This window comes from Acyrthosiphon pisum, chromosome X (assembly GCF_005508785.2).
Source record: "Acyrthosiphon pisum isolate AL4f chromosome X, pea_aphid_22Mar2018_4r6ur, whole genome shotgun sequence".
In the NCBI taxonomy this organism is placed as follows: domain Eukaryota; kingdom Metazoa; phylum Arthropoda; class Insecta; order Hemiptera; family Aphididae; genus Acyrthosiphon; species Acyrthosiphon pisum.
The window spans coordinates 44,844,961-44,859,547 of NC_042493.1; the positions used below are offsets into that span (position 1 = coordinate 44,844,961).

A 14,587-nucleotide genomic window follows, 5' to 3' on the forward strand; every position below is an offset into this window, starting at 1 on the left:
GCGCAAACCATGACAAAGCACGACAAGTTCGAGTCAAACAAAGTGGAAGTTTTGTTCGCAAAACAGTGCCGGGACAGATAAAAATTGTGTTAAATGTGCTCTAACGTTGGACCAAAACGGTTCAACGTGCTCAATCGTCTGACTTCCAATATTATTATCACGGCAAGTCAAATATTATATTAATTTCGTTTGTTCCTATCGGGTGCGGCCGGTGCTCAGGCCTAGAGGTGTTATGCGGTAAGGTATCTGTGTAACGATCTGGTTACGGCTGTGCGCATGCGCATGTAGGTTGATACCTATATATAAATCCGGATGCATTTCGTATTATGATTGTTCAGCGGTCATCCGGTCTGTGATTATTAGCAGTGCACTAGTTTCTAGTGCAGTGCATAATGGCGTGTAGCGGAATATTTTCTGAGAATTACAGTGAATAAAAATCGAATGTCCAACGAGCGTAGGTAGTGAATTATAAGTTACTTATATAGTTATCAGTATTTAAAGCTTGGTTGCGAGTACACCGAGTGGTAGGTACCTGTCTATTATCGATAGTTATTACCTTCGATTTTTATGTTTTTTAAGTCTCGGAAAAAAATGAAATTAAAAACGGATGCTGTCGCTTAAAAAAGTAAATACTTAATGAATAATAACTTAATAATAATAATAATTTTTTTTTTTAAATAGTAAAATATATATTATAAGTATATATATTTTAAATGTTGTTCTGTTATGACTGAGTTATGCTAAAGAAAAATAATATTTTGAAAAATATTAATACTTATCGATAAAATGTGTGTTTACCTTTAAATAAATAAACCTAATATATATTTAGTTAGCATACATTCAACAAATCTTAGATCGATCATTATAAAATCAATCTTAATCGTGGCACTCATAATACCGATGACATTAACGTACAATAATGCTTACAGTTTACTTCACGAATCATTTAGGAAATCAAATAGTTTAAAGTCTGCCACATTCTAAAAGCTGCATCATAATCCCTATTTCCCGATACCTATAGGTACTTTCAAGCGTATAGCCAATATTGAATTGTCTTACTTTTATTTTAAATGAAAAGTCCAACTTTATCTAATTTCGAACTTTTCATTGTTGAACATTGTTGCATAGATCCTTACACAGTGCATTACCTTTTCCGTGATTAATAAATACAGAGACGTGACAAAAAATAGTATGTGGGGCTCGTGCGGGAAGGCAATTTCAGTCATGGGCGAAATGTGGCCCTTGCCTGCGCCCACGACTGAAATAGCTCACTTACTGCCCTTGCCAGACAATATATTATTTCCAATTATTTTCAGTGTATTATCCTTGTACGCAGAAGTATAGTATAGATACCTAAGGATACTACTCCAAGCTAATCAAGAAATAGCCGATTTCGGCTGAATCAGTATAATAGATAAGTACTAAAAATTTGATATCCCTCAAACCTCAATTCCCCAACCACCCCGAAGCTGCGTATTACCATACACGACTTTATATTGATAAACTTTATATGCATAATATTACAGTATAATCATCACTAATCAGTGACTCAGCCACAGAATATCGTAATTATTTTAATTTGTTTATACCTTAAATGTAAATTCAGGGTTGGATCATGAAGAAAATAGCCGTCTACAGGCAATGATTTTATCTGCGCCTCGTGTACCCTTATTTTTCAGAGAGCTCTGTCCACACACCAACCACAAAAACACCTGCCATTTATTTAATTTTTTTTAAACATGTAAACATACATATGATATAAGTTCTTAAGTTAACGCCCACCTATCTGCACAATATTAAATAATATGACATAATATGACCAGTTTACAAATTTACACTACCTATATATTATGGCTATAGGTAGGTACCAACATTGTAAATAAATCAGGATAGTTACAAATTAAACTATTTATCTATAAAAACAATTCGTTTTGAGAGTTAAAATTTGAAAATCCACTGTAGTTTTCAAAAGCGTCGGGAAGAACAAAAAAAATTTAAGGAGAAATGGGGGTTTTTGACAAAATTGATTTGGTTGTTCTGGTGTACTTAGAAAACTAATAACCTTAGATACTAAAATTACCATTTTCTATACTTACACCATTAAAATTTAAAAATAATTTGACCATACTTATTTCGATTTTTAACAACTTATTGTAGATAAAGAATTGTATAATTTTTTTAATTTTTTTAATTTAATTGTACACTGGGACAAAATACATGAACATTTAATACAGGGATCCTCAAAAGTTGTTATTAATGAAAATTTAAAAAAAAAAAGTTGAACGTAAATCTGCAATAACTTTGACATTTTGAGTTAGAAATACATAAATATGTTTCTATTTATAGGTATCTATGTTTTAAAAAATTATTAAGTACAAGATTCCTCATAAGTTTTTCTACATTTAACAGAAATAAAAAATTACCGAAAATTCAAACTAATTTTTATGAGCGTTTGAACCTCAAGTTATTTTAGTAACAGTTACAAAATATTACAGAGACATGGGCACAGTTTCTTTTTACAAGCATTTATAGTTTAAAAGTTCACAAAATTAGTCAAAATCTCAAAAATTTGCAAATTAGTATAAATTTAGAAAATTTTCAGTTTTTATACCTAAGGAATAATGGTCGAACATTTAAAAAAAAGGTATCGGTAGTGAATTACTGTCACCAAAAAATCTAAAAAATATATTAATTGTTTATTTATATTGGTATTTTAAGTTTAAATTTAGGCTAAATTATATGTTAAACATAATGAACAATAAAAACACGACATCTATTCTACTTATATAATATATTGGTGAAACTTTGTAAGTATTATATTTATATGTATACAACATTTAGTTTCGTAATTTTCTGGAATCACCAAGCTGATATAAAATACTTTATTAGATACAGTAGGTATCTCCAGTTATTTATAATTATCGAGTTATTATGATATATTTTGTTGCGGTTTAGTCTTCAGTTCAGTTTTGTTTTTATTTGTTTAGAATGGAAGTGCAAACTATAATAATTAAAAACAATAACATTTGAAAAAAATTGTTTTCTGTTTTCATGCGTTTTTACCTAGTTCTAACCGTAGTATTCATCATTGGAAATATGAAGACTTGCACAGCATACCTATATTTTAAAAACTAACATCAACGATGATATTTTAATTAATGTGAGTGACCACAACCATACGATGCACTTTCTGAAACAATAATAAATTGGCAAATTGTAAGCAATTTTCTAAGGCACCCGGTGCCAATATTATAATTTCGTACACAAAAAAAGTAGGTCAGCGCATTTCGGTGGTGAATGTTTGTCCATCGTCCCTTCGGGCCTCGGATAGGATCGTGTAATTTTACTGTATTCGATTTGAATGCAATGATTGCATCTTTTTTATTTAATTTTATTCGTTTCTATGGTGATAAAAAAAGCGTTTTAAAATAGCTCAAAAATGGATAAAATTTTCCGAACTTAAAACCATAAAGAACTAAATCTAATATACAACAAAAAAGATGTCTTGTCATTTTTCATTTGAAGCAATATTTCTGGTAGAAAATGTCATTCGTAATTATTTAATATTATAAAATCGTGAAATCTTACGTTTTTTCTCCTTTAACCACTTTTATTTCGAGTAGCGTTTCGAAAATCGAAAAATGACCTCTTCAAAGTACCAGCTCAAGAATATTACCTTTGAGAAAAGATGCTATACTTGATACTTTTGAGCAAGTTTAGAGGGATAAAAAGTGTTTAAAGAATAAAAAAGAAAAAGAAATAAACACCATTGTAAAACCAATATATTCCTCGCTCCGCTCAGAATCTAAAATGTGCTTTAGAGGAATAATAATCCTGTTCTGTAGAATCAACCAAATTTGATGATTTTTTTTATTATCTAATAGAGGATAATATTATACAGGCTGCAGTGAACTCCGTTTTTCAATATTTAAATCGAAAACTTTATAATACCTATGTCTTCAAAAATAATAACATTACCTATAAGTATTTTTTTTATAAATTATATTATACCATTGTTTGAAATAAAATAAAAAATCGGAGTTTATTTCAGTCTGCAGTAAGTCTTTTTCTTTCAGACGAAAAAATTGTTACCAAAATCCGACAATTTTACAAGGCCTGAAAATTATTCCTGTGAAGTAATTTTTTTCGATATAATACAGGTCATTAGTTATTGTTGAGGTTACGATTGGTATGGTTGGTATGTATGGTTGGCAAGACGTGCATGTGTGGCAAGGTTTTTGGCAGTGTTTGGAACAAAATTGTTCGTTCCTATCTAGTTCCAATAATTTACACAGATAAGTATGTAAAAATTTAAATTAAGATATATTTTTTAATGTGTTCAATGTATATTGCACAATCGACATATTACGTTAACCAAAAATTTAATTTTGAAGAAAATCTCAAAATATATAATAATATATTACATAAACATATAAAATATGTACCTACTTGTAGTTATATACCTATTATAAATAAAAATTAAAGAAAGATGCATAATATCAAAAAAAAAAAAACATAAATGATTCAATAAGAATTTTTATTTTATTTGGAACTAAAAAAGGAACTCGTTCATTTTCCAATGGAACGACAAAGGAACGAATTCTTTTTTTTAAAAAAAGAACGAGGAACGGAACGAATTTTTTTTATAAGGAACTTGACAAACACTGGTTTTTGGCACTATCACGTATGAACACAGGTCACCCATCCGGGAACTAGTGGCAGCGGCGGTTCCTTACTCTCAATCACATTGCATGATTGATTTCAGCCACTGCGCCACGGCGATCCACATTTGCGTTTAATATAACGTTGTTATTGGTTAAACAAATACTTATTATGATATTTGATCAAAACTTAGTAAAAATAGTATTATTTGCGCTAAATTTTTTTTTTTTGTTTATTTTTTTACATGTTCATAAGACATTCGTAATTACATAAGTATCTCACGGAGTGAAAACATACTGCTCACATAATCACAAACTTGTCTCGCCGGGAAGGTTGGACGGGATGCCTATAAAATAATACAATCAAACGTGTCCTGACTGACTCACTAACAGATCAAAGTAGAGCCTAAAAATTATAGCTTTGGGCTTGTTATTTGAACGGTACCTTAGTATCACTGTAACGGGGTTTGGGAACCTGCTTATTTAGATGATTTATAGTGAAAGTTTTCAGAGTACGAATTATATTTTAACCATAACTCGGGAGCTTCAGGAAAGATAGATCAAATATTAAGTTCTAGTCGATATGTTTTTATTATTATATTATCATTACACAATACTTATTAAATACAAAATATCGAAAGACTTAATAACAGTATGGTCATCCGGAACTCCTTAGTGGCGGACGGCTGTACTTGTCCCGGAACTAATTAACTTCATATATTGTGTCTCTTATAGGTATATGCTAAAAATTGTAAATGTTTATGGGAACCCGTATAACTATACTATTTATTCAAGCCTTATTCCTTATTATTATTATTTATATTTATACTTCTACATTACAGTGTTTCAGGTAACAGTGCCACACATATGTGATCCGCTATACCACCATATATACATGCAAAAAGAAAACATTCAATATGTTCGGTAACATTTTTTTGAACACAATTACACCGAATATTCAATAACAAATTTAACAAAGTTTAAATCATATAGAGTTGGATTTTATAACGGGCAAAAAAGCGATGGCACAGGTGACGGTGGGTGGGACAGCTATTCATAAGTAATTCCAATTTATTGTAAAATTATGATTTTATTGTTGCTTTTATTAATAGTACCTAAAACTTGAACTTGATTCCAAAGATAATATAATATATCACTGTATAAGAAAAACGATTCTGAGTGGAGACGGTTTGTCAGTCTGGATATTTTATATTTTTATTATTTATTATAGTCTGTAAGTTGAATTGATATTAAACTATAACAATTTTTATACGTTTCTATGGTGATAAACAGAGCGTCAGAAATTAAAATCCCCTTTTTAGCGGTTTTTCGTAATTTTTCGGTGGTTTTTACCGTGGCATTAAATAACTATTGAGAAAATCAAAAATGACCTCCCTAAAGTACCATCTTGATCCAATTAGCTATTCATTAGTAATTCCGATTTATTATAAAATTATGATTTTATTATTGCTTTTATTAATAGTACCTATAACAAACACTGGCTTGAAAACCTGAAATACGATGAAAATAAATTCTAATCAACCATAAACAGTCATGTATAGTAACCAAGTCGTTTTATTAAAAAAAAATACAAGTTGACTACGGAAATCAATAAATATAGTCAGTCGTTGTTAACTTTTATCGGTGCAGTTATTATTTATGTTAGGCTGAATATAAATTAGGGATAACAGCATCATTCCTAATTTGAAATAATAAAATCATAAAAATGAGCAATAGTTCATTTAGCCAGAGTTCAAAAGGGAATCAGAAACAATACCTCTGTGCCGTGTGTGATAAACCATTCACCACAAGAAATATTCTAACAGTCCACCGGAGGACGCACACTGGAAAGAAACCGTTCCCGTGTGATGTGTGTGAAAAGTCGTTCAGTCAAAAGAGTAATTTGATGATACACCGGCGGACACACACAGGAGAGAAACCGTTCCCGTGCGATGTGTGTGACAAGTGGTTCAACACTAACTCTGAGCTGATGGTACACCGGAGAACACACACGGGAGAGAAACCATTTCCGTGCGATGTTTGTGAAAAGTCGTTCAGTCAAAAGAGTAATTTGATGGTACACCGGCGGACACACACAGGAGAAAAACCGTTCCCGTGCGATGTGTGTGACAAGTGGTTCAACACTAACTCTGAGCTGACGGTACACCGGAGAACACACACGGGAGAGAAACCATTTCCGTGCGATGTTTGTGACAAGTGGTTCAAAACTAGCAATAATTTGACGGTACACCGGCGGACACACACAGGAGAAAAACCGTTCCCGTGCGATGTGTGTGACAAGTGGTTCAACACTAACTCTGAGCTGACGGTACACCGGAGAACACACACGGGAGAGAAACCATTTCCGTGCGATGTTTGTGACAAGTGGTTCAAAACTAGCAATAATTTGAAGGTACACCGGCGGAGACACACAGGAGAGAAACCGTTCCCGTGTGATGTGTGCGACAAGAGGTTCAGTCAAAAGAGTAATTTTATGGTACACCGGCGGACACACACAGGAGAAAACACAGGCATACTGCAAAATCTAAGATCTTATATTGATCAATAGATATAACCGTTAACTTTAATATTCTATCTTTTACCTTTCAAAAAATGATTTTGTTCATTGCTTAGAGCATATTATAAACTGTTCAGAAGTTATGCAGGTGGTTTATAATGCTCATTTGATGGTGATTATTACAGTAATAAATATTATATTATAATTTATAACAATCATTAATTGCTGTTTGCCATTTAGTATAAGAATGTACCTACCGGAGAGAGTGCAGCGGAAGTATACGCGATACTAGTATGAATACAATTTAACTAATTTTAAATATAGTCTCATAATTTTATTTCGAAATTGCAACATAAATTAACATTAAACACTTACCATTTTTGAATGAAGAATAAAACAAATAATGATTTTATTTATAAGCATAAATAAAAAATAAAAAATTGATTCTTTAAATACTAGTTATTAGGAAAATATTTGAAATAAAAATATAACTTCGATATGATATCTCTATATCCCTATATTCTTATCCCTTATATTTATTTATTTATTTTATTTATTTTATTTATTTTATTTATTTTATTTATTTTATTTATTTTATTTATTTTATTTATTTTATTTATTTTATTTATTTTATTTATTTTATTTATTTTATTTATTTTATTTATTTTATTTATTTTATTTATTTTATTTATTTTATTTATTTTATTTATTTTATTTATTTTATTTATTTTATTTATTTTATTTATTTTTATTTAAAATTAAGTACACGGTCTTCTATAAATTAGGTGTCTAGAGGAGTCACTTTAATGTTTGTGTTATAACCTAAATTCGAATTCAATGATATAAATCATTGTAGATACCTATACGAAAAACGATTTTTGTGAGGATGGTCTGTTAGCCTATAATTTTACTAGTTAACAGAGGTGGGCGTTAACTGAACTAGTTCATTATTTTTTTTGTTATCTTTTAAATTAACTGAAACCGATTCAATTTAATTGACTTAACTTGCCCCAGTTAATTTTTTTCATTAACTTGCCCACCTTTGATATGTAAGTATATTTTATTATAATGATTAAAATAATTAATTTTACTTTTGAAAATTTCAAATGTCAACAAATAGTTCATAGCGAATTACGAGTCAAAATATTTTGAAAATATAAAATGTACACATTAAACATTTTGTGAAAATGTAAAATATCTACAGTTTTTACTTAGTAGTTATCAGTTTTTGAATCACAAAAAAATGAGAATATCTACGAGAATTTGTTTATTTACGGGTGAATCCGATGTCTAATTTTAAACGCTCATAAACTATTAATTTTAAACTCCGGTAAACTTTATTTTTTATTAATGTAGGAAAATTTATGGAAAATCTTGTATTACATTTTAAAATCTTAGATATACAATATAAAACCTTTTTTTTATCAAAAGAATTTTGCAACATATTCGTAAAAATTAAACCTTTAGGCGCTCATAAATACTCCAAGGTACCAACTACATTAAATGTCTTGCCAGAATAGATGCCGAAGTGGAAAATCCAAATATTATTATTTTTTACTGTTCCAGAACGCGATGACAGACAAAAAAAACTTAAGCACATATATATTGTAAAATCAATACATTCATCGCTCTGCATTCCGCTCATGATCTAAAAATTTCATGTTGTAACGACAATGAAAAAAAACGTTCGGCCAAACGCACTCCAAACCATATATTTGTCTACAATATTATTGTTATAAATACAATATTATTATTATGCAGTCTAGTATACTCTAGTGTTAGTATTGTGTATTATATTACGACGACGATGGCGACGATGTTCGTCTGGAATAATTGAAATCGGATTTCACGGCGAGGCTCGAAAGTGTTGTGCGTAAGACCGCACAGCATAATATTATAATGTCTACAGTCTAGTAGTCTACACACGTATAATAGTAATATAATAATAAACTGCACTAAAAATAACTCGGGCGGTGCGTGCGTGTGAGCTTCTACGCACTCGGTTGACCTGCCCGGTGTACGCGCGTTTATATAATAATATTATTTTATTCTAATGAATTTTATTATAATGTTATTACACTTAGGCAGTGCAGGCAGCAATGTTAAAAGGCGCCAAGAAGATGCCAAGTCTACCATATTATGTGTCTCAATCAAAATATACTTTTTTTTTATACGGATAACTCTATTGAATTCTTTTGAGCATTTACCTAAATGCTAACGCAAATAAAGCAAACATGCATTTTAAATTTGTTTTAGGAATAAATTATTAAGCGACCATCTTTGTTGCTCCATTATATTTCATTTTGTATCTTAGATATTATGTAGAACTATTATTCCATATTTTACTATAATTATTGATATCATTTATCAACTTAAAATTAGTATGTTATAAATTATATTAAGTAAATACTTTTGTCCAATATTTTTATATACTCATTTATTTCATATTTTAAATGTTGCTATAAACTTATAAGTTACTAGTAAATAGTAAGTAGTAAATACTTACTAGTAAATAGTTACCTATAAGTAACTTTATAACTATTTCATATTCTGCGATTACTGTATGTTACAAATAATTTTATACCCTACCTTTTATAAAATACAATTTTTAAGTACAAACAACGAGTATTCAATTTGGATAACAGGACGTCGCGAACATATTGAAAAGTGTTCAGCTGTAGCCTGTGAGTATTGCTTATCGGAGGTACCGGGGTGTGGGTCAAGATAATGAATACGATAATTTGGTAATGACTGATAACATATGTATATATTATGTACCATACTATAATATTACCTTACTGAACAATAATTATTGATTCCACTTTTAAACATTTTTGAAATAAAAACCATATTTTGTTAAGATAATTAAGTATATTGTTATTATTTAATCATTCCGATGAATTTTTTAACGCCCCCTTGAAATTTTCAGTATCCCTTGCCCTTCCTACTCCGCACAGCACTGTTACAGCTGGACGATAACAATACCCATCGCGTTTTGAGACTCTCACCTACCACCATTAATATTTTTTCCCCCATTCATGCTGCCACAACACAAGATGGTGAGTAGTCGCTCCTTGCTCGTCTTCGACCCTTTGGTTTTGTCACTTTTATAATGCAATATGTATATGCCCGGGTAAAGCTCTAAAATAAAGTTCAGTCTCGTCCCCATTAAAAACATCCTGGGGGAGTATTGGACTCCCTATGTATCAAGTCACAGTTATGCTGCACTAAAATCGGCTTCTCCCTCGCTCACAGCTCACAGGGCATTTTAACGAAACGCCTTTACCCCATTTCCTTTGCCATGTCCTCTGCTTTTTGACGTAAAAAATGGTCCGTTAACACATTTTCCTCACTTTTATGGACCATTCCTTCATAAGTTTTTATTTTCCGTATATTTTTATTTTCCGGCTACCTACAACTTCCGTTTTCCAATGTAGTTGTGCGCAAACTATTTGAACGGTCTCTCAAAATCCTGTTCAATGTGCAATTATAAGAAACGTTTAATGGAACTACACCATCGCGTAAACTCGTTTTTTTTTTTAAGCACGTCGTACGACTTCGACAACTCGTACTTCTCTGTCGAACTTGTTATTAAACGAATGCGAGCGTCCAGGTGACTATAGGTACACAAATAATTAACAAATAATATTAGGCGCATACATAATATACAGGGTGATTCGCGAAGTGTGCACAACCCCACTTTTTCATTTTAATAACGAATATGTTCAAATTATCATTTTTAGAATTAATAGGTAGTTGTCTTTAAGGACAGTATTTTTAAATATGCAATTTAAGGAGTGTCCACTTATCCATACTTTCATTATCATAGCGATAATATTACAAAATATATTATCCCGAGTCACACTTTACTCTAAGGGACATTACCTTGGACCATCCTGTATAATCCTGCAGAATATGTTATTCGTACCTATAGGTAAATTATATTTATACCTAAGTACCTAACTGCTATACATGCAACACGAAATCGCTTTGGCGGTGCATCTCGGTCGATTTTTTTATTTTATTATTATTATTATTCACTATAAACCAGTACTCGTACAACAGTACCTATACATACCTCCATTATACACCTATATCATACCTATATACCTACCTACATAACTGTACATCCACCGCCGATAGGCCTCGCATGACTTTATATAATATAATATACCTCATGTGTATAATACATTTAAATAAATAAACGCGTCGTGTGTACTTGATATTTTCATGCACACAAGACACATGTTTCTATTTCTTTAACAGGTCCCTACAATGCATGATAGAATACATTTAATATTATATACCTAACTAATAGGGTGTTCCGAAATACCTTACGATTTCAATCAAACTACCCGAAGTTTATAGATGATAATATTAATATATATACCTTGCAAACTACCTATATTATCTGAAAGAAGAGATTCTCGAATTAAAAGGCATTTTACCCGGTAGTTATTTTCCAGAACAAACATCAACTTCCGTTAACTATATAATATTATTATCTCCGCCAAAGCGAAAAAAGGTTTGATTTTCATATTTGTCAGATCGCACATAGGTAATGTATAAAAAAAATCCATGTGGATAATATTTGTTAAATTTTATAATTTTTTATTAGAGCTGTTAATGTGTTTTGAATATTCCATATTTTTGATTATTGGATATTTATATTTTTTATGAGTGTTTGAATTTAAAATGTAAAATTCAGTGGTAAATTAACGAGTTCCAATTAATTGATTTTTGATATTCCGTAGCAATTCAAAAATTGATAAATGTAGACACTTGAATTTTTCACGTAATATTTATGTTAACATTTTCTATAAATTAATTTAATACAAATATCTTTACTCTTTTTGTGCTATTTATAGCCATGCGAATTATTTCTCATTTTGTAAATTATATTTGAGTTAGAAATGCATATACATTTTTATTTTTATAGCTAGGTAGGTAATGTAAAAATAATTTTGGGAATCTACCTATATACCCCCCATGCCCACTCACTATTTGTGGCAATGGACCGTAATATTTTTAATTATTTAATTATTTACATTTTTTATGTTATTGGATAGTGCCCTGTGGTCATATAACTTATTTTTTTCAATAGACAATTACTCTCTTTTTTTATTTCAAATTGTCGATCAGAAATAACAGACATATATTATTAATTATTATACTAAGGCAGTTTTTAAAAACAACGTAGAACGAATGTTATGTGGGTATTATATGTATAAGGACCTACGACTATCCGGTGAATATATTTTTACGAACTTATTGACAAAGGTAGGCAAGTTAATGAAAATAATTAACTCAAGTTAAGTTAAGTTAAGAGGACACAAGATCGATAAGTTAAAAGTTAACAGTTAACAAATTATAAATTTAACTCGATAAATTAAAAGTTAATTTAGAAAAAAATAATAACTTAACTCAGTTCAAAAAAAGTTAATCAATTTTTTTTTAAAATTAGTATGTAAATCGCATAAAGAGTGAATGTGTCTTTCTAGTTTCTAATTTATAAATTATAAAAAACAATTTTATTGAACTTTTTTCATAATGTACACTGTATATCTTTTTACTTTACTATTATTTACTAATTTAACAAATATATTTTTTTATATCTTATAGCAATTGAATGTCATAATACGTGAAGATGAGCACATTACCTTCATATACGATATTATAAGTTATATAACATTAAAACATAATAATTGTCAATTTATAATTTAAAATTATTAATTTTATTAAAAACATTTATAACTGCAACTCGCATAATATATAAATTATAACTTAATAAAATATATTAATGTACACACAATTATGTCATCATGATAAAGAACAGAAATGTTTGTGATTTTTATTGGATTATTTTTATTTTATACTGACGATTATTATGGATTTTTTTAAAATCAACTGAGAAAAGCTAAGTTATTTCAACTGTAAATTAAACTAGTTAAGTTCATAAGTTGATTAGAAAATAAACAAACTAGTTGAGTTAAAAAGTTAAAAAAAAATAACTTTTTAACTAGTTAATGCCCATCTTTGCTTATTGACAAGACGTCTATTGTTTTTTTCATAATAATCAAACAATTGTATACGTCGATCCACAAACATGTGTTCGTGTTATGTTATAGATCTTTGGTTTATTATTTCCAAATTGTTATAACTATTTCTATATAATATAATTTTAAAATATACTAAAAGTTCTAAATATATTTCAATAAAATTAAAATATAAAATATATTATTTTTTTACACGTATTATGATACAGATAGATAATATTGATTTTATAGTGATTTCACATGCATTTAATTATTATTTATTAATATACATAATATAGGTACATACAATATTAAAGTGACTATAATTAAACAACCTGTTTCGTGCATGCGCTAGCACTTTTTATGAACAAAAATACTTTTACGAACATCATTAAAAAGATTCAAACATTTAAAAATGTTAACCTAAAAACCAATGCCCCATCCTACATTTCCAATTGTAGAAATATAATAAATATTATAATGGCTATTATTAATATTAAAAAATAAATTAATACATAACTTAACTTAATAAGTTAATTGTAATTTGTAAGTTTTCATTTAAGGTTTAACTACACTAAATTAAAAAAAAAAAAACTAAGATAACTATTATCTATAAATGTTTTAAAATGTTTTCTATTAACTTAACTTAAATCAATTAAAAAATATCACTAACTTTCCCAGGCCTGAATTAGAACCCTAGGTCTGCACAGTAATCGCGCTATAGTGAATTTGAAATTCCCGTTTTGGTGAAAAAGTTAAGAAAAAGGCTAAGCCCTCCATATAGTTCAATAGCCCTCAAAAACTTTCTCAAATCTCAAACGTTATTTGCGCCTATGCGTATTATACATAATATCTATAACCCATATTAAATATCATTTAACTTACAAACATTTTATCACGTGTAGGTATATGAGAAAACGAAAAACCACTTGCAGGATGTATCGAAAAAGTAGGTGTGTTATGCGACACTGAAATTTCTACAAAAAAGAGCATAAAAAAAATGAAACATATTTTGACTTAAGTGGACTTGACGCCGGTTAATTGTTCAGAGCCAACGTTTAGGCAGCAATTTATATACCACATTAATATTATAAATTATTGTGCCGAGGTAAAAAATGACTGTGCGAAATATCAAGCACGGATTAAAGATCCACTAGCCCCCAGACAATTGGCGGGCTCCTTTCAAGTCTCATTCTTCAACCCTCCTCACTAAAAAACATTTTTAATTACTACTTTTTCCAGTTGTACCTATATATTATATAAAATGTATAATTGTGTGCCACTTAAAATTAAAATTAAATAATCAAAAAGACTAGCGAAATAATAAATTATGCAATATTACGCGTATATTATACACAGTTATTATAAAATAG

The 14,587-nt window shown here is 29.4% G+C and overlaps 1 protein-coding gene across 1 annotated transcript; it reads left to right on the plus strand.

Moving 5' to 3' along the window:
- Positions 1-6,084: 6,084 nt before the first annotated feature.
- On the plus strand, positions 6,085-7,230 carry LOC115033116 (zinc finger protein 239-like). The gene has a single exon (XM_029485140.1). The coding sequence runs from the start codon at positions 6,388-6,390 to the stop codon at positions 7,228-7,230; it is 843 nt and encodes a 280-aa protein (XP_029341000.1). The 5' UTR covers positions 6,085-6,387.
- Positions 7,231-14,587: the final 7,357 nt, after the last annotated feature.